We start from the raw sequence: 20,228 nt of genomic DNA, 5'->3' as shown, positions 1-20,228 counted from the left end.
TTTAAGATGTATCTTTTTTCACATTTAATGAAGGTCATTATATTTCACTATAGTCTCTTTGATGATCTCTTCAATGGAAATAAGCTAAAATTATATATATATATATAGCATATTTTTATAAGATTGGTAATAAATACTGGCATACTCAACAAATCAGTTACATATCCCTTCCCTCAGTGAGTAGTAAAGTTTTTTACAAACTCTAATTTGGGTGATAAGCATTAGAAATTCAAGAGAGCAAGGACTGTATGTATTGTATGGAAGAAATGTGAAAGGTATTTATAAAATAAAGGGGAGAAATGAGGGATCCCGCCACCTAGAGAAACTCTATCTTGTAGCTGTTAATTGGGTAGCCTCTGAGAGCAGCTGGGCACTGCAAGCAAGGGGATAGTAGAAGCGTGTGAGAATACTTGGCAATATTTTCTTCTCCAGCGTAAGCTTTTCTTCTTCCTCTCCTTCTCCCTCAGAACCCCTTTCAACAGATTTGTCTATTTTCTTTTGAATGGATGTTTTTTAGAGGGGAGATTATATTGTTTCGAAAATCTGGTCAACTCATATGCTCAAAATATTGAAAGACAGAATTTGTTCTAAGTGACCTGTGATAATTATCTCATTCTTACATTCTGACATTTCCTGTCACTCCAACTGTCTACCTGGTGCTTAAAAAAATGTATTGATGATAAACTCCGGTTTTCATAGATAAAATGTAATTTTCTGTACATGGTTTATCTCCTTTGTAAATTGGCTGGCAAAATATCCCCCCAGAAGAGAAGTTTGACTAGAAGTTTAAATCTGTTAATTTCAAATAGTTTTACTGAATTAACATTAGTGAGATGGTTTCATCAACACTATTGTTGAGGTTACTCGGTTACTCTTTCTTCAACTTCTGAAAAAAATGTCATTTAATTAATATGTTCTCTAAATTCTCAATAGTGACTTTATTTAGGAAATTTTTGTTGATGTCCACTTACATAAGTGTTTTCTCCATAATATGATATTCACTCTGACATCGTATTGCTTTTTCTTTTTAGCAAAGAATTCTGGGAACTAGTAATCTCTTCCTATTTTTCACTGATGCTTATAACTGGTAGACATTATCATAAAAAACAATAAAAAAGAAACACATAAGTAAATAAATATTTTTAAACAAATTTTGAACGTACAAAAAAAATAAGTTCTTACTCAAAAGCAATGTTAAAGGAATTCCCAGTGTTCAGTGCAGTGATGAGATTTGGTAGAGATGAGATTATTCTTAGTATAAAGGAGGTAGATTTTATAGAAATAAAACACATTCTTAAAATTAAATAGAACTGGTACGGTCACATTCGGCAAAAGCAGAAAAAGATCCAATAGTTTAAGTATTAGTTGTAATGTTTAAAAGTCATTACTAAGAGGTTTGAGATTTTCATTAAACAATCTAGGAAGCCTGAAGCATCTTAGAAAAAAGTGGTTTGAAGGGAAGATAATTGTCACTTTTTTATAAAACCAAAATTGGTTTTCTTTTTGGAAACCAGAAATTATAAAATAGGAGAGAAAGCATGGGTTTTGTAAACCAAAGGATTTGAGTATAAATTCTGTTTTGCCATTCATTTAATTTATTAATTTGGGAAAATGACATTCTGCGCTTCTGTTATTTGTATGTAAAAATCAGCTTCACAGAAATTTTGCAAGGAATTAAAAAAAAAAAAACCTGTGTAATGCAACCCACGAGAGTGGCTTACTTTAATACAGGGAATATCAAAGTATAATCAGCAGAGCCTTAATAGGAATCACTTTCTTTGTCCCTACTCATCAGTGATTGAAGCATTTCAAGTGAATGTGTAAAGTATAAGAAATTTTAAATTTCTACAGAAGGAATGAACAAGATTTAAAGAATTCCAGTTGTGGTTGGATGGATTCAAGAAAGGGTTCTTGTCATTCTGAAATGAGAGGTTTAGGTTTGGATTACTGGTGTACCCAGCTATTTTAAGAAGTCTTCCCTGATCCTTGACCCAGCACAATCAAATGCCATCCCACCCATTCTCCTACCCTGGGGTACTCAGAAGTTAATTACTCCCCTTTGTATTATGTTTATAATTTCTATTGCTGCATGCATCTTAAACCTACGTTATTTACGTGGCAGTCTCCCCCACCACGTGGTGAGACACGTTTTTATTCATCTTGGTCTCCTCCATTGTTTGACTCAGAGCCCAATAAAGACATATACATAGATAAACAATTTAATAATTATTATCCTAGATAAACTGAAGGGAATTTTATTACAGAAAAAGGCATAGGATAATCTGGCATTTTTTGTAAACAAAATTCTGCATTTTTATAAAACTTGATAAAAACAGTATTTCAAACTATATAGTCACCAGAAATAGAGTTATCAGAAATACATGCACATTACTTGGTATTTCCTGGCCTTTTGTTTCCATATAATATATATCTCATGACAAATTACTTCATTTACAACCCCAAATAAAGTCTAGAAAAATGTACTCTGATCTAAACAAGTGAGTGACTGTTAACCTTTTTTTTTTTTTAAGGTAAATACTATAAGTAACTCAGTGCCACACGGATGATACTTACGTTAGCCAAATGAGCTAGTTCTATCTCCAGGAATGAATCCGTTGTTTTGGGTTCAGGCCTTATGGTGACCACGATGATTTTGGAATTAACGACAGTGTAATTTCTGAAACAGAGTAATGTTGATTAAAAGGAGAAAGGATGGACGACAAGTATGAATTCCTACTCCTCGGTACATGTTGGGACGCATGTTAAATAAATAAATAAAGATATCCTAATTTATCTTAAGGAAAACAGAGAAACTGGGCAAATGGGTTTAAAGCATGATACTAAGGAACTTCTCATGGAAAGCTACGGTTCATTTCTTCTTATAAACAAACCCTATCTGGAACTAGAGAACTTTGGGGGGAGTGGAAAGCTAGTGCTGACTATACCATTTTAGGTGCAGGGAGGATGAAAAACCAGCAGCACTGACAAGCTTTCGATTACTTAAATCTGATTCACCTCCAAGAGAGATGGATTGTGAATTCAAACCTTCAGGCAATCTTTAAATGAATATAATCCATTTATCTCAAGGTGGACTTAACGGTTTTATTCTCCAGGAGACCAAATATTCTTCTTGTAAAGTGCTATCTTGGCATTTTTTAGACTATCTCAAAATTCATTAAGATGAATGATTGGGATGTGGTTTAACGTGAAAACAAGCAGAGTTTAAATATAAATAAATGCTGTTGCTAATCATTGACCATCATTCATTTCAGCAATAGAGACTTATAGGCCACTTCTTTATCTCAATATGCTCCATGTAAGGAATACATTTGCCTTTTGAAATATCTTACCAATTACAGTTCACTCACAAAGAAGTTTTAAATATATTTACGACATACAAGAATTATCCATAAACATAAATATAAAACGGAACCAACTCTTTCTTGTACATATCGATTTTTACTTAACATGTATAAAATGCATTATTTAGAGATTTAAAGTTTTATTTAGAGATTTATTTAGAGATTTAAAGTTTTAAATCTCTTATTTAGAGATTTAAAGTTTTATTATGCTTTTAGCTATATATATTTCTTCTATCCCTTCTTTTTGATTTGAAACAAAGAACAGAGCATGTCCTTCCACAGAACATGAACTGTCCTGGGGAATTTGTAACAGGTATCAAAGATGAAGTAATTTAATTTTCCCTTCTTTTTTGTTGCTTAAAGTGTTATTTACAGATAATAAAATTCACCAATTTTAAGTGGGCAGTTTAATGCTTTTAGTAATTGTATACTACCATGAAAGCACCCCAAATCAAGATAGACAACTGATCTCTTGCCCTGAAACGTTTTTCTTGAGCTGTTTGCATCTGATCCCCTCCTGTTCCCAAGGTTCCAGGCAACAATGAACATGTTGCCACTATAATCATGCCTTTTCTAGAATTTCATTTAAATAGAATCATACAGTACAAAGACCTTTGTGTTTGACTTAATTCACTTAGCGTGATGTTTCTGAGATGCATCCATTTTGTTTCTCTTTATAAGGTGAGTACTATTCCATGATATGGCTATAACACAGTCTGTGACCTATTCATCAATTAAGTAACCTGTGGGTTACTTCTGATTTTTAACTTTTATGACTAGTCCTATTCATATTTGGCTATTATGAATAATTGGTATACACACTTTCTACATAGACATGTGTTTTCATATGTTTTGGGTAAATACCTAGGAGTAGAACTGCTTGATCATGTGGTAAAATCATGTTTAATTTTCTGCATAAATGTCACACTGTTTCCAGAAATAGCTATCCCATCAAAATTGTATAATTCTAATATTGTAGAACAATGTTGAACCTCACATTCTTTGTGAAAATCTTTTCTCTAATGGGATGGTCTTTGCCATGATATTTCACCAGAAAAAAAAAAATGCTGACTCTGCCACCATGAAGAATTTACTATATTTAGTAATACAGGAACTACAAACATATTTTGTGTTGGATAACATTTTTTACCCCATCTCTCATGTATTCAGTAATGTCAAGTAACGGGTTCTTAAACACTCAGGAGGCTTCATGGTATCTGGCCTAACAGTAAAAAGTAAAGAACAACTAAGTATAAATTGGACTTTATATATATATATTTTAAAGATTTTATTTATTTATTTGTCAGAGATAGTGAGCAGAGACAGACAGAGGCAGAGGGAGAAGCAGACTCCCTACCGAGCAAGGAGCCTGATTCGGAACTCGATCCCAGGATGCTGGGATCATGACCTGAGCTGAAGGCAGCCGCTTAACCAACTGAGCCACCCAGGCATCCCTGGCCTTTATATTTCTTAGGGGAAGGTAGCTGCAAACAGAGAGGGCTGGTTAACTGTACTTTATTTCATTTAATACTGATTGAAGGTCAGTTGCATTGAGAATGATATGAAGATAAGCTCTAAATGCCAAGTTCCCTTTGCAAATTTATTGTTCCCTATTTCTCCGAGTAAAAGTGTTCAGGGGATCAGGTGAGAATAGATGGAATTAACAAAGCTGTGAGGTGATGCTGGGCAATTAATTATATTAGCAGATATATTAGCAGATTGGCAGGATTCTCAGAGAATGACAAGGTGTATATAACTTCAGGTTGAGACTGTTTGTCTGTTGCCACCAAAAAAAATTATGGAGGTTTCCCCCAGGGAACAGTCCTGAGCACACAGATGCAAGTTCCTTTCCCAAATTAGCCTGAGTATGTTTGATTTCTGGTTTGGTTACCTCGAAATAAAAATATTTACATGTCACTTTAATTCTATTTGCCTCTTTATTCTGGTTCTATTTATAATCTCATTTCTTTGCTATAAATAAAATCCATGTTAATTTAGCTCAACTGCTAAGTTTAATTTCATAAATGTTAGTGAAATTTGATGGTATACAAACATTTTATATTGTTTTAAAGTTGCCTAAGTGGTTCATTTACTGAAAGATACAGATGTGAGGATTCCAAACAGGAATTTATAATTTTGTCGAGATATTTATGAAGTTCTGTTTGTGTGTTTGGGCATGTGGGAATTTTGATCCTGGGAAACTGGGGTATAGAAAGCAAAGTAGCTAAGATGAGCTGCTTTCTGTAGGGTATGTTATTCTGGGTCAGGCTTACCAGTTTTTCATCTGGCCTTGTGGAGATGACCCCCTAGAAGACAGAGCCCACCTTATGACTTCTGCTATGTGTGTGAACTTATTTAAAATTCAACTGGGAAGGGATGCATGCCAATATAATTATGCAGACGGATGTTCTCATCACATTCATGTGAGTACTCTCCCCCACCTTGTCCTACTAATGTGTAATGATCTCTAACACAACATCTATTAATGATATGTATGTCTCCTTCTACAAGATTATAAGTCCAATGAGGGCAAGATTTGTATCTAGCATTTATATATCCTCATTTGCATTATGTTTCACACATTTTAGTGCTAACATATGTTTAAATATCATATTAAATAAACACAATAAACCAAAATATCAAACTTTGGATCAAGTTGAATTAAAATGTAATCCATTATCATGGCATTAAAAATGCTTAATGAAGAAAATTAAGCAAATTTTACACTGTGCAGTGGGTCTCTTTTAAAAAAGTGTACAGCGTGTAAAATTATCTTTAATTTATTCCATCAATTTATTCTAATTTGCATAAGTGAGTAGCTGGCTCCTTATGTGCCATGTCAGGCTTTGTGATCTACTAATGCTTCCTGGCTGGGTACACATTTATATTCACTGCTAGGAAGGCAACTCTCATAGCCAAATGGATTTCATGACTAAAATAATAAAGTTCTTTTCTGTTCTTGAGATTTCTGCTAGTTTGGCTAAAACATTTTAAAATGTGTAGAGTTATTAATTCAAAGGAGATCCAAGTTATTGGGTTATCACAGTTGCTATTATAATATTGTATCATATATTATATATTTTATAATATATAATATATTGTTATAATATATAATATTATTATAACACAATTGTTAGTCACAATTATTAAAAAGGTTTAATGTACTTCATGTCCATAAACCATATCCTAAAGAGAGTAAAAAAGTGACTATAAAATGGAATGTATCTGTTTACAAGAGACTCACTTTAGGTATAAGAACATACACGGGCTGAAAGTGAAAGATGAAAAATGATGGCCATTCAAATGGTAACCAAAGGAAAGCAGAGATGACCATATTTGTAATGGACAAAATGGACTTTAAATAAAAAACCATAATAAGAGACAAAGAAGACCATTAAATACTGATAAATGGACCAATTCACCAGGGAGATATAGCAGTTATAAACATATACACATCTAACAGCAGAGCACCCAAATATATGAAGCAATTGTTGACAGAATGAAAGGGCAGAATAGACAGTAACACAAATATAGTAGATTTCAATTCAATAGCCCACTTTCAAAATAGATAAATCAACCACAAAATAGAGCAATAAGAAACAGAGGACATGAACAACACTAAGGATCAGCTGGATCTAACACATATATAAGAACACCCTACCTAACAACAGCAGCATATACGTTCTTCTCAAGGGCATATAGAGTATTCTCCAGGATAAATCACAGGCAATGTCACAAAAAGAGTCTTAACAAATTTAAGAAGACTGAAATCATTCTAAGTATCTGTTCTGACCACAGTGGAATGAAGCTAGAAATCAAAGACAAAAAAGAAAAAAAAAACCCTGGAAAATTCTCAAATATGTGGAAATTAAATAAAATACTCTTGAACAATCAATGGACCAAAGGACAGATCACAAGAGAACTAGAAATATCTTGAGACAAATGAAAATGAAACACAACATATCAAAACTAAAGGGATACAACAAAAGAACTAAGACAGAAATATATAGTGGTAAATGGTTCCATTTAAAAAGAAGAAAGATCTCAAGTCAACAACCTATTTTTATTTCTCACAGTGAACTAGAAAAAAAAAACTAAAACCAAAGTTAGTAAAAAGAAGAGAACAATAAAGATTAAAGCAGAAACAAATGAAATAGGGAATACAAAAACAATAGAAAATATCAACCAAAATAAGAATTAGTTGTTTGAAAAAAGAAATCAACAAAATCAGCCAACTCTTAACTCGACTAACTAATAAAAAAGAGAAAACTAAAATAACAAAAACCGGAAATGAAGAGAGGAGACATTACAACTGATGCCACAGAAATAAAAATGATTACAATAAGACTGTTATAAACAACTACATGCCAGTGAACTAGATAACTTAATTGAAATTTCTGTAAACATAAAAGCTACCAAGACCAAGATTCATGAAGAAATTAAAAAATGGAACAGACCTATAACTAGTAGAGATAGAATCTGTGATCAAAACCTTCCAACAAAGAAAAGCCCAAGAACATGGTTTTGCTGGAACAATTCCATCAAACATGTAAAGAAGAATTAACATCAATTCTTCTCGAACTTTTCCAAAACATTGAAGAGGAGGACATACTTCCAAACTCACTTTATGAGACTGTCCTACCAAAATCAGAAAAAGATACAAGACATGAAAGCTACAAACTACAAGACAATATTCCTGATGAAGAGAGATGCAAAAACAAACAAACAAACAAAAAACTTAACAAAATACTAGCAAATCAAATTCACCAACACATTAAAAATATCATACAACACGATCAATGGGAATTATTTCTGGGATGCTAGGATGGTTCAACATATGAAAATCAAATTAACATACCACATTAACTGAACACAGGACAAAAACAACATGATCATTTCAATTGACACAGACACAGCATTTGAAAAAAATTCATTTTTTTCAGGATAAAAACTCTTAACAAATTAGGTGTAGAGGGAACGTATCTCAACTTGATAAGGACCATATATGAAAAACCCACAGCTAACATTATACTCAATAGTGAAAAACTGAAAGTGTTCACTATTAGATCAGGAATGAGGAAAGGATGCCATCTATTGACACTTTTATTCAAAACAGTATTGTATTCTTAACCAAAGCAATCAGGCAAGAAAGAGAAATAGAAGGCAACCAAATGGGAAAAGAGAAGCAAAATTATCTCTGTTCAAGGTGAAATGATCTTATACGTAGAAAACCTTAAATATTCCACAAAAAACCCTGTCAGAACTAATAAACAAATTTAGCAAAGTTACAGGATACAACATTTACACTTAAAAATCAGTTGCATTTCTATACACTAACAATCCAAAAATAAATTAAGGGAAAAATCTATTTATAACAGAATCAAAAAGAATAAAATACTTAGGAATGAACATAAGGAAGTGAAAGACTTTTAAGCTGAAATCAAACAAACAACCTTGCTGACAGAAAATCAAAGAAGACACAATTCAATGGAATGATGTCTCACATTCAAGAATTTGAAGGCTTAATATTGTTAAAATGTTTGAACTATCCAAAGCAATCTAAAGATCACTGCAATTCCTATAAAAAATCACAATGGGGGGTTAGGGGGATAGGAGAAGAATAAATGAAACAAGATGGGATTGGGAGGGAGACAAACCATAAATGACTCTTAATCTCACAAAACAAACTGGGGGTTGCTGGGGGGAGGTGGGATTGGGAGAGGGGGAGGGGTCTATGGACATTGGGGAGGGGAGGCGAACCATAAGAGACTATGGACTCTGAAAAACAACCTGAGGGTTTTGAAGGGTCAGGGGTGGGAGGTTGGGGGAACAGGTGGTGGGTAATAGGGAGGGCACGTTTTGCATGGAGCACTGGGTGTTGTGCAAAAACAATGAATACTGTTATGCTGAAAAAAATAAATAAAATGGGAAAAAAAATAAAGAAGCACATATATAACACAACAACAACAACAAAAAAAACACAATGACACTTTTTTTACACAAATAGAAAAAAATCCTGAAATTCATATGGATTATCAAAACACTCTGAATAGTCAAAGCAAACTTTGCAAAGTATGACAAAGCTAGAGGCCTCATGTTTCCTTATTTCACATACAAAGCAACAATAAGCCAAAACAGTATGGTACTGGAATAAAGACAAGTGATAGACACATAAACCAACTGAACAGAACAGAAAGCCCAGAAATAAACCCTCTCATGTAGGCTCAAATTATCTTTGACAATGGTGCCACGGCTACACACAATGGGGAAAAGATAATCTGTTCCTCAATTGATGCTGGAAAACTGGACATCCACAGGCAAAGAATGGAATTGGACACTTACATCATGCTATATAACATTCAAATAGATTAAAAGACCCAAACATAAGACTTGAAACTATAAACTCTTAGAAGAAAACATAGGGAAAAAGCTTTATGACATTGAATCTGGCAATGATTTCTTTGCTATGATACCAAAAGTATAGGCAACAAAAGCTAAACTAAACAAAGGGTACCACATCAAACTTAAAAACTTCTGCGCAGTAAACAATCAACAGAGTGAAAAGGCAATCTATGGGATAGGACAGAATATTTATAAGCCATATATCTGTCAAAAGGTTAATATTGTGAATATATAAAGAAATCTTAAAACTAAACAAAAACAAACAATAGGTTTTAAAAAATGGGCAAAAGACTTAGATATCTCTCCAAATATGACATAGAGATGGCCAACGAGTATATGAAAAGATGCTCAACATCACTAATCATCAGGGAAATGCAACTCAAAACCACAATGAGATACTTCATACCTGTTAGGATGGCTACTATCCAAACAAACTTACCAAAACAATAACAAAAAAACCCAGAAAATAATAAGTGTTGACATTGTTGTGGAGAAATAGGAAGCCTTGGGCACTGTTGGTGGGAATGTAAAATGCTATGGAAAACAGTATGAAGATTCTTCAAAAAATCAAAAATAGAACTAGCATATAATGCAGAAATCCTACTTCTGGACGTATATCTGAAAGAACTGAAAACAGAATTTCAAAAAGACATTTGCACACCCTTGTTTATTATAGCACTATTCATGAGAGCCAAGAAGTGGAAGCACCCTAAATATCTACCGATAGATCATAAAGAAAATATGGTATATACAGATCGTGGAATATTATCCAGCCAGAAAAGAAGAAAATTCTATCCTATGCTCTAACAAAGATGAACACTGAAAACATTATGCTAAATGGAACCAGTCACACACACACACACACACACACACACACACACTCACACACACACAAGTAATGCATGATTTCACTCATATGAGGTACCTAAAGTAGTCAAAGTTTTAGAAACAGAAAATCTACAGAGGCTAGGAGGATGTGAAAAAAGGGTATTGTTGTTCAAGAGTATACAGTTTCAATTTTGCAAGATGAAAAAGTTCTAGAAATTTGCTGCACAATAAGGCACACTACTCTTCTGTCCATCTTAAGACGGGTAAGTTTCATGGTATGTGGTTTTTACCACATTAAAGAAAATGCACTGCAGTGTTACAAATAAACATCAGTGGAGAGGACTGTGGAACTTATTGCGCAAATAAAGTATAATCAGATAAGGTACAGTAAAGAGGTGTTAATGGTTTAATAAAAATTATTAAAATTACTGTAGCCTCTTTCCATTTTTAGAATTATAGCTCATGTAGCTTCTAAATTGAGAGTTTTCATAACTATTTAAAACCAGCTCCCCAATTTAGATAAAACCAAAACAAAATAGATGACTTCATATACACTAGGAACTGGGACTTCATCAAAATATTAGGTTAAATATATTTGTTTTTAAAACTAAAATCAGCTGATGGCTGTTAAAAAGTAGGATTGGGCTAATTTAGAGCTTTAAAACAAATTAGAATTTTAGGTAGGTTTACTAAGGGATGTAACACCTAGAACTACAAAGAAACTAAGTGATCAGAGATATAAATTCACTTTTCTAAGGCATGGCCAAATTAAACTCAGATTTTTATAAGTAATATACTGATGTGTAATAATACTTCATAATATTAGTTATGCAAATTTGTTATTCCCATAGATAATTGTAATTTCTAGCGTCCTCAAAATAGGAAATTATAAAAAGATACAGGATATCGCAAAACTACAATATGTCACTGGAAACTCGGAATGAAGAGGCAAGATCCAAGGGTTAGGTCTTGAACTGAAGAACAGGTGCTCTTTAGAGGACTCAACAATTTCAGGTTGATTGCCTTCAGAATATATAGGTTTAAAAGTAATTATGTTTTCATTTTTTGATTATTTCTAATATAATTTAGTTCAATTGCTTTTCCCATTTGCTGTAATTCCTATAACATATGAACTCCAAAGAGTTCCATTTGCTAAATATGAAAAAAATTCCGTGCCATTTATCTTTATTAGGTTGGTGCACTTGACAGCAAATTTATGGGGCTTTTGCATTATTGAAATTTTTTTCCTTTTCAAAAGATAATTTTCAAACCACTACTAGCTTATGAGAATGTAGTTCTTTTTGTTCATCTGTATTTTGCCTTGCATTTTAATACTATAGTGGAATTTGCATATAATTTTCATTAGATCCTTTACAATGTCATGAATGTTAATAGCTACATTAAAATGATCTTTTTTTTTTTTTTTAAACATGACTATATCTTCCACATGTCCTACAGGAAAACTACACAGTACTCTTATATTCAAAAGTATTGTGATTTCCTATAAAACTGGAATCTGACTATTAAATGAATCAGAAAATGGACTGTTTACAACTGTTTCTTAAATGCTAGCTTTAGTGTATGATTGGATACACTTTTATCCCCCTTAGAGATAATTTCTGTACCATAAATTCCTAGAAGTGGCTGCATCAATGACAATGCATTTTTAAAGCCTCTTGATATTGTCGAACTGTCCTTCTAAAAGGTTATTACAGTTAAAAATTCTTCTCAGTGGTTTGGGAGCTTCTCAGGCTGTGAGTGGTTGTTAGTTTTTTTACTTGATTTGCGGGTGTGTGTGGGAGGCTTTGGCTCTCCCAAAAGACCCTCTGGCCTCTGCTGGCCAGCCTTCATCCCCAAAATGGTCATGAGGGGCTGGGAAGAGTGATAGCCTCCTGCCCTGATGTCAGGAGGTTGGGTTGGGGCCACCAAGTTGACCCCCCAAGTATCCTTGAGTTTGCTCATACCTGGTCACCTTCTCCTTGACCTTAGGAGATTTTAGGCTTAAGAGCAATATGTATTCACACTGACACAGAAGTGCATAGTTTGTACTACTCAAAGGAATCGATACTAGCATGATAGAGAAAGCAAGACAGCAGAATACTCCTACATTTGGCACAGAAGACTTGAGTTGGATTAGAACTCAGTCATCTACTGGATACATAATCTTGGGTAGGTCACTGAACTGAGAAGGTGGTCAGTTTCTCATGTGAAAAATTAGAATTCTAGATGGTACTAACCTTTAAAGGACCTTGCAGCTCTAATATCCTGGTTCTACGCATTTTGACTATTGAAAATTATTCTAAGAGGGATAAAAGTGGAAGGCTGAGAACAGCACATATTAATTTGGACTTAAGTAGAGCACATTACTTCAGTTGAAGTAACAATCTGAATATACCTAACTGTAAAAGGGAAGACAATCAAACAGCAAAATAAAAATTGTAGTTCGAACAATACTTGAATGCATATTAGGGCAAGAGAAGAAAAGAAATCTCTAAATGAAAGAGTCAACATGCAAAGTTATTTCTGCCTATGTATGAAGGGAAATTTCTAAATTATATCTATTCAAACATTACATCAAGTTCTCCTTCTCAGTCCCCATGAGAGAAATTATGCAAAGTATTATTTTGAAAACGATTATATCAAAATATAAAATTTCTGGAAAATTAATAGCAAGCCTAACATTATTCAGTGTATGGGAACTTTGGCTCCAATAGTTTCAACAGACAATTAGTAAAATGATCACTCAGGAAAATGTGTCATGAAAATTTGGTAAATAATTAAACATAAAGAGCAAATCTGTGTATTTTTGCACATTGAATTGGAAGATACTCTTTTTCCTACGGGGTTCAATTCACATAGTCTAATTAATAAGTAAAACAATAAGATATATGTATTTTATTACTCTCTAATTATGGCATGTACACTAAATTTCTATGTACCTTACTATTTTATAAAAATGGCTTATGTAGACTATTCTTTCAGATAAGACAATTAATTATTCCAGTACTTTTCTTGAACCTTTATTACTTATTAAGCACTGTTCTGGAGTTTCAACAGTAGGAAAGATTTAAAAGATTTCAGACAATAAAGTTAGCCAGGTTGCTATTTAGTAAATATCTGTTCAGTGACTAAAACAAAGACATCACCTTGTCCTTTAAAAGGCTTATTCTTATTTAACAGATCTATCATTGGTACAGTTACTAACTCAACTTTATGGAGTAATTTTTTGAAAAGAAGAAGGAAAAAAACAAGCCTGAGAATGCTTAGTTACATCATTTTACTGTATAAAATAAAAGGAAGTGAGAAGTAAATGCTTATTTTTCTCCTTTGAAATAGTACTTAAACAAACATTTCATTCTGAGTGTTCCATTGTTATTATTTCTGGTCTAAATGTGAATATTGTTTTCTTATAGTCATTTACCTAATTACTTTATACACAGAATGTACAAGTGGGTACACATATTCATAGATTTTATATGAAGATTGTTAAAGGCTTTAAGCAAAAGAATATGTCAGAACTGCACAATTCTACTTTACTACAATAAAAACAAGGAAGTTTTGAAGTTGGAAAGAAACTTTGAGTTCAACCGTACGATATACATATTAAAAAGTCAATGACTTGCCCCCAAATTTGAATCTGGTTGTGTCCCAGGTCGTACTAGGGGAGCCACTGCTCTGGACTATTCTCTACTTTATCCATTAAATCATTCCCAATATACCTATTAGTCTACCCTAAATAAATTTTCAACACCCTTGACTTAACAAATTTATGAAACATGGAATAACCTGGCTAAGTGCGAGTGAATTCTATAATATTATGCAAAACAAGATTAATCATTAGGCATGTGGGAGAAAAACTAATCATAATCTAAAGTATGTTATCTTGAATATTTTGTTTGCATTCACTATATCCCTCAGCAGCAAATAGGGTGAATATTGCACATTGAGGTGTTTATTTATTTATTTATTTATTTATTTATTTTGTGATTATATTTTAAGGCTGACCTGAAGGCAGACAATTTCTGAGTGACTGGATAAGTTTATAAATTTTTTGTTATGTGAACTTAGAATTAAAATCCAAGTCCTCTGATTTTAAGTTAATGTCTAATCTAGAGTTGTTGAAAGATTAGCTTCTTACAAATGAACCCCCTATGAAAATATGGGTCTAACTCTGACTGTCTGTATATATTGGCCTTCAACACATTTCTTTTCAAAGGAACAGCATACACAAAGTTAGAGGACGTGTAAGTATAAATCTATTTTATCTGTAATTGTGCACACCAATGTGTTTTTAACAAAAGCAGTGGAAAAGTTCAGAGTAAACTCATTAGTTTTGAAAATCTGTTATTGGTAGAACAAAAGCAAACACAGACCAATTCAAATTGAGAAAGCCCAGATTCCATCCAGAGAAGAAGGGAATTAAAGAAAACTCAACTTCCAGAGGTGTCTCTTTGGTTGAAGGAGAGCCTGCGTTTGCAGCTAGAGATTTACCGACTGTATTAATAATTTGCTGCACATGGAGAGATTTTCTCCAAAGAATCATGACTAGTCACTGCCGCTGCAGAAAACTTGGTTGCTTCATTGCAAGGCATTTTTTTCTGCTGGACTGAACTCTAATTGTGTTTATTCATGAGACTATTTGTTATGCTCCTGGTATAACTGTACACATCATTCACAGTCTTTCCTCCCTAAAAACTTGAAGCTTTATTCATAAGGGTGTGAGTAAGAGCTCACTGCAAATGTGGCTATGTTTAACTAAAACAAAAAGCAAAAAAACTGGGTCTCCGTCATCCAGGAGTTGGGGTGGAGGAAACAGGTCTTCATGAGTGATAGCACCGCTATCCAAGTAGGTGTGAATGATGTTTTCTGTGAGATCAGGTAAAGTAGCTAAGACAATAGAGCAAATACATTAATGCTTATAGAATTACTATGTGTACTTGTTTCTTTTTATGTCTGGGAGGAAAGAAATCAATGGATTTCCTCCAAAAATAGTCTTCTAATTTAACAACAGCATTTTTCTTAATGTAGCTATAATTGAATATTTATTTAAAGGCAAATTGAGATCTTGTGCAAATGAAGAACAAAGCATGCATTCCCAGTCATCATGGCACTCCTTTAATTTCATGTAATGTTGATGAACAGTACCATTAAGTGCAAATAAAGAGAGAAGACAGATTAATTTTACAACAACCCATTCTACTACAGAGACTTGAGTTTTTTCTTTTCCTTAATTTTTTCCTTAGTCTTAAGGCAAGTCATGACTAATTACAAAAGAATTGCAGGGGTATAATCAGAGACCAAAATTGTCTTTTCTAGTTGTTTTGAAGTGCATAATATGCTAATAAGCTGTTCATTAAATGAGTATTTTCTATTTAATTTAAGAAAAATCCCTTTGTATTAACAAAGCTTGTTTGACTATTTTCATAGAATGAGCTAGAGTCACATTTTTGGAATAATTTGCAAAGATTATAACAGCTTATTACTTCGTAGCTTACCTCAAAGTGGGCAAAATTAGATCTAAGTTTTTGTACAGGACTGCTCCAAGAACAAATACTGATGATTCATCTGATTCTAGAAAAAAATGAAATTAAAAATATTAGTGAAACTACAAGAAAAATACTGTCTTCTAAAACTTTAATCTGCTCATTATGAGGGGATTCCGATACTTGCTGATGCAAAGCTGAGTAGAAGAAATGCCTTCCTAACCATGCATGGGGCAGATTAGCCCACACATTGTACATATTAATGGTAGCTCACTAATACAGGTCATATGAAGTAACCTTCCTTCACCAGGCTGAGACAGGAGGCTACTGTAGTTGCAGCTAAGGAGTTTCAATTCCCAGTGATATGGGGAAAGAGAGACTATTTTCTTTTGGAGCTCTAAGCAGGAAGGTCAAAATCTCCAAGGTAAAAAGCAAGACTACGGTGTAGCTGTCAAAAGTAGCCATTAATTTTAGAGGCAGCTGAAGATGTTCTCAAAACTAATTTTTTTCTTAAATTTGTTTTCATATACCAAAATAATATCTACAAACCAAAGCAAAAGTGAGGAAGAAAAAAAAATCGCTGTGAAAAATGCAACACATTTCCATACCTAAAATTAAAATATTATTCCACATACTTTACACTGAGATAAAACTGTCAATCCTGAAACTTAATCATGCGAAGCTCAGGTCTAGAATTTGCACTTGTATTTTTTTCCCATTTTAATAGATCCTTTCCTCCAATAAATTCAGATTTAAACATCAAGTGTCAGTTTTCTATATTTATAAAATTAGTTTACAATCACGATCGTAGACAGTTACTAAGTTGCTTGATACAAGCAGATTTATATCTAGTGTACTATTAAACCAACTTATTAGAAATATTTTGTTCAAAGCTCAAATTACTTCACATACTTACCTTTTGATGACACAGGAGTAAAAATGCTTTTTGGAATGACTACTCTATCTTCTGAGTTTCTTGCCCAGTCAACCATTCCCTTTCGTCCTTTCATTGGGAAGTTGATGTCTGTTAGAACAGAGGCTGCAGGAAGCTTCTGAATGCTAGCCACTAGTAGGAAAGAAGTAATAATGTTAACTAAGATCTTTCGGTGTAATCAAAATTGACCAAATTAAACCTTGCAGGATGTTCAAAATAAAATTTTGAGCCAAAATTGTATTTATCAGAACTACAAAACAGACTTATTTCCTATTATTGGACAATATTCATGAGGGTTGCCAATTTTTTTTTTACCAACAATCTAGGTTTCTGTTGCTTTCCAAGAAGAATCAGGAACTGACGGTCAATGCAGTATATTCTGAGGGGACCCGCATGTACTGCCACTGGTTGTTCATGGCTGACGCCCATTCCAATTGTCAGAAGTCCATAGTGTACTTTTTGCTAAATATTCTGATTAACACTCGTGGTCCGGAGGCAGAAATTTGCACTTAAATCTGAACTTTGTCTTCCAAACACATTTTCTGCATTTACATCTGAATGTTATCTTTGGAACACATTTTTCATGGATTAAATGGGATACCATGAAAGCATGGAAAGCAAAGCTGTATTGATTGCTCTTGGAAGCAGAACTGCCATAATCCAAATAATAAGAGCACTAGTAATGCCATAACCACAGAGCCCATACAATATGCCGAAAGATTCATCAAATAGATCAATAACACAAAACTTTGAAAACATCTGCCACAATTGAAAGTAATAAATGTATACTTTGACTGGAGAATCGTATCTTTACTTGCAATAAGTATTTTAAATATATATTGGAAAAATATTATGAATGATGTTTGGTAATGCCTGAATGTATTTTTTGTTACATGTAACAATTACACACACACAGATATGTCATAAAACTATAATGATAAATACTTAAGCGCTTATTGATCATATACATTTCCAATTAAGAAGTGAAATTTGTGTAACTTTTACACAGGTCCATACTTGTTCTACATTAAATCTTCAGGTGTCTCACGGAGGATTTAAACAGAAAGATAATGAAGAAAACTATAAAAACTACTATAAAAGTAAGCTAAAGTAAGAAACCATTCAGCTCCTCATAAATGAATTTCACTCTGAAGAAGCTTGTAATTTAAACCCAGAGAATGAAAATTAAGAATTTAACAATATTAGTTGTATGAATATATTGCACCGCTGGCCTAGTTCCAAATTGAAATGGTTATGTATTATTGTACTTTACTAAAGCTCTTTCAGACTGTTATAGACATCCATTATCAGCATAGGATGGAATTTCATATGGCCTGTAATTTGACATAATAAGCTTAAAAAAGGATTTGTTTCTAAATGTTGAAGGAAAGAGGGTGCTAAGTAACATATACATTCATTATGGATGTTAAATGCTGTTTTTGGATAACAGCTGTAATTATTTTAGTTTCTTTAATTTTCCAAACAATATAGTCCTTGTTGTACATAAATAACCCAGTTAACATGTCCTTGAAGGGTCCCAATCCTCCACTGCAGACAGATGGACAGGTCAGCAAACTGGCAGCACATTCTTTCTTAAGGGTCGTATAAGCTTTATTCAAGCTGCAAAACTAAGTTCATTTGCTTCCAAATCCCTTGATTCTAACTTTGGCTTTTTTGGATGAAATTTATTTCACCCCTTTGCTCTAAAAACTGATGAAAAGAAATGAAGGTTTTTCTGACTGCCACACAACTGGTTTCTGTTGTAAAGGAAAATAAACAAGAGATAAATTGTTGGACCCTGAAGTCTAATAATTCATCTGTTTCTATATACCTTGGATAGAAAGCAAAAAAATCAAATGAACAAAAAGAAGAAATAACAAGTGGAGGGAGCACATTCTGTACCAACTCTATCACTTTATCCTGGGTAAATTCTAGTCTAATATTATACCCTTAAATACACAATAATGATATAATTATACATGCTTGTATATCCCATGATGAAATGCATTCATTATTCAATTAAAGGCACCTTAGCTATTAAGTTATGACTATATAGATTAGATTGTAATTTTGAACATAATCTAGATGAAAGAAATATAAAAATCAATTAGGATCACTATTTATTTTGTGCAAAAAGTCCTTTGAATTGCAGACTTGAGCATAAGGAGGACATAAAAACAAACACCTATTCATTGATTTTAGTAGAAATGTAGTTCTTTTTTCTTTTTTTTTTTTTTTAAGATGTTATTTGTTTAATTGACAGAGATCACAAGTAGGCAGAGAAGCAGGCAGAGAGAGAAAGGAGGAAACAGGCTCTCTGCTGAGCAGAAAACGTGATGAGGGGCTGGATCCCAGGACCCCGGGATCATGACCTGAGCCCAAGGCAGAGGCTTTAATCCACTGAGCCATCCAGGCACCCCTAGAAATGTAGTTCTTAAAGTAAGATGATACTTTCAATAAATGCATTATCAAAAGGGATATGGCTTCATAGACTGATGAGACTCCAATGCTAGCCTTCAAATTATGAGTATACATGGTTTTAAAATATGAAGTATTTAAAATTGTACATCTTTTTTTTTTTAATTTATTTATTTTTTCAGCATAACAGTATTCTTAACCTTAGAGCTATCTAGGAAGATAGCTTAGATGACACTGTGGTTCTTCGTGACCCTGAGATGATTAACAAGAAAACCTATTTCCATTTAGCAAAAATAATTTATTTATTTATTTTGTTTGTTTTGTTTTTTAAAGATTTTATTTATTTATTTGACAGACAGAGATTTCAGGTAGGCAGAGAGGCAGGCAGAGAGAGAGAGAAGGAAGCAGGCTCCCTGCTGAGCAGAGAGCCCGATGCAGGGCTCGATCCCAGGACCCTGGGATCATGACCTGAGCTGATGGCAGAGGCTTTAACCCACTGAGCCACCCAGGCGCCCCTAGCAAAAATAATTTAAAGATGACTTTTATTTTCTCCCTTCAGTCCCTGTACCAAACACTTGGACCAGTTCAAACCTCAATCCCTTCCCTCCTTCACCAGGTTTAACAATCCAAGGCTCTTAAGTAAAACGTCGACGCAGTCTTTAGGGAGCTGGGAAGCTTGAATGTTAAGTGAATACCAAAGAGGTAAGATTAAAAATGAATGCTTTAAAGTATGCCAAGTTTATACAAATATGTGTCCAGCGCTGACAAAGGAACATAAATGCAAAACATAAGTGCACAATC

At 33.4% G+C, this 20,228-nt stretch overlaps 1 protein-coding gene across 5 annotated transcripts in view; it reads right to left on the bottom strand.

Moving 5' to 3' along the window:
* The window catches only part of ADGRB3 (adhesion G protein-coupled receptor B3), a 743,702-nt gene that overhangs the window by 306,761 nt on the left and 416,713 nt on the right, over nt 1-20,228 (bottom strand). For all 5 annotated transcript variants that reach the window (XM_046006643.1, XM_046006639.1, XM_046006644.1 and 2 more), the window contains 3 exons: nt 16,992-17,141; nt 16,088-16,163; nt 2,575-2,677 (listed from right to left, as the gene is read on the bottom strand). In XM_046006643.1, the coding sequence (XP_045862599.1) occupies nt 2,575-2,677; nt 16,088-16,163; nt 16,992-17,141 (329 nt within the window). The remainder of the gene's footprint in view (nt 1-2,574; nt 2,678-16,087; nt 16,164-16,991; nt 17,142-20,228) is intronic.

Source organism: Meles meles, chromosome 5 (genome assembly GCF_922984935.1).
Source record: "Meles meles chromosome 5, mMelMel3.1 paternal haplotype, whole genome shotgun sequence".
NCBI lineage: Eukaryota > Metazoa > Chordata > Mammalia > Carnivora > Mustelidae > Meles > Meles meles.
Note: the sequence above shows the minus strand (reverse complement) of the source record. Positions and strands in the feature narration are given on the sequence as shown.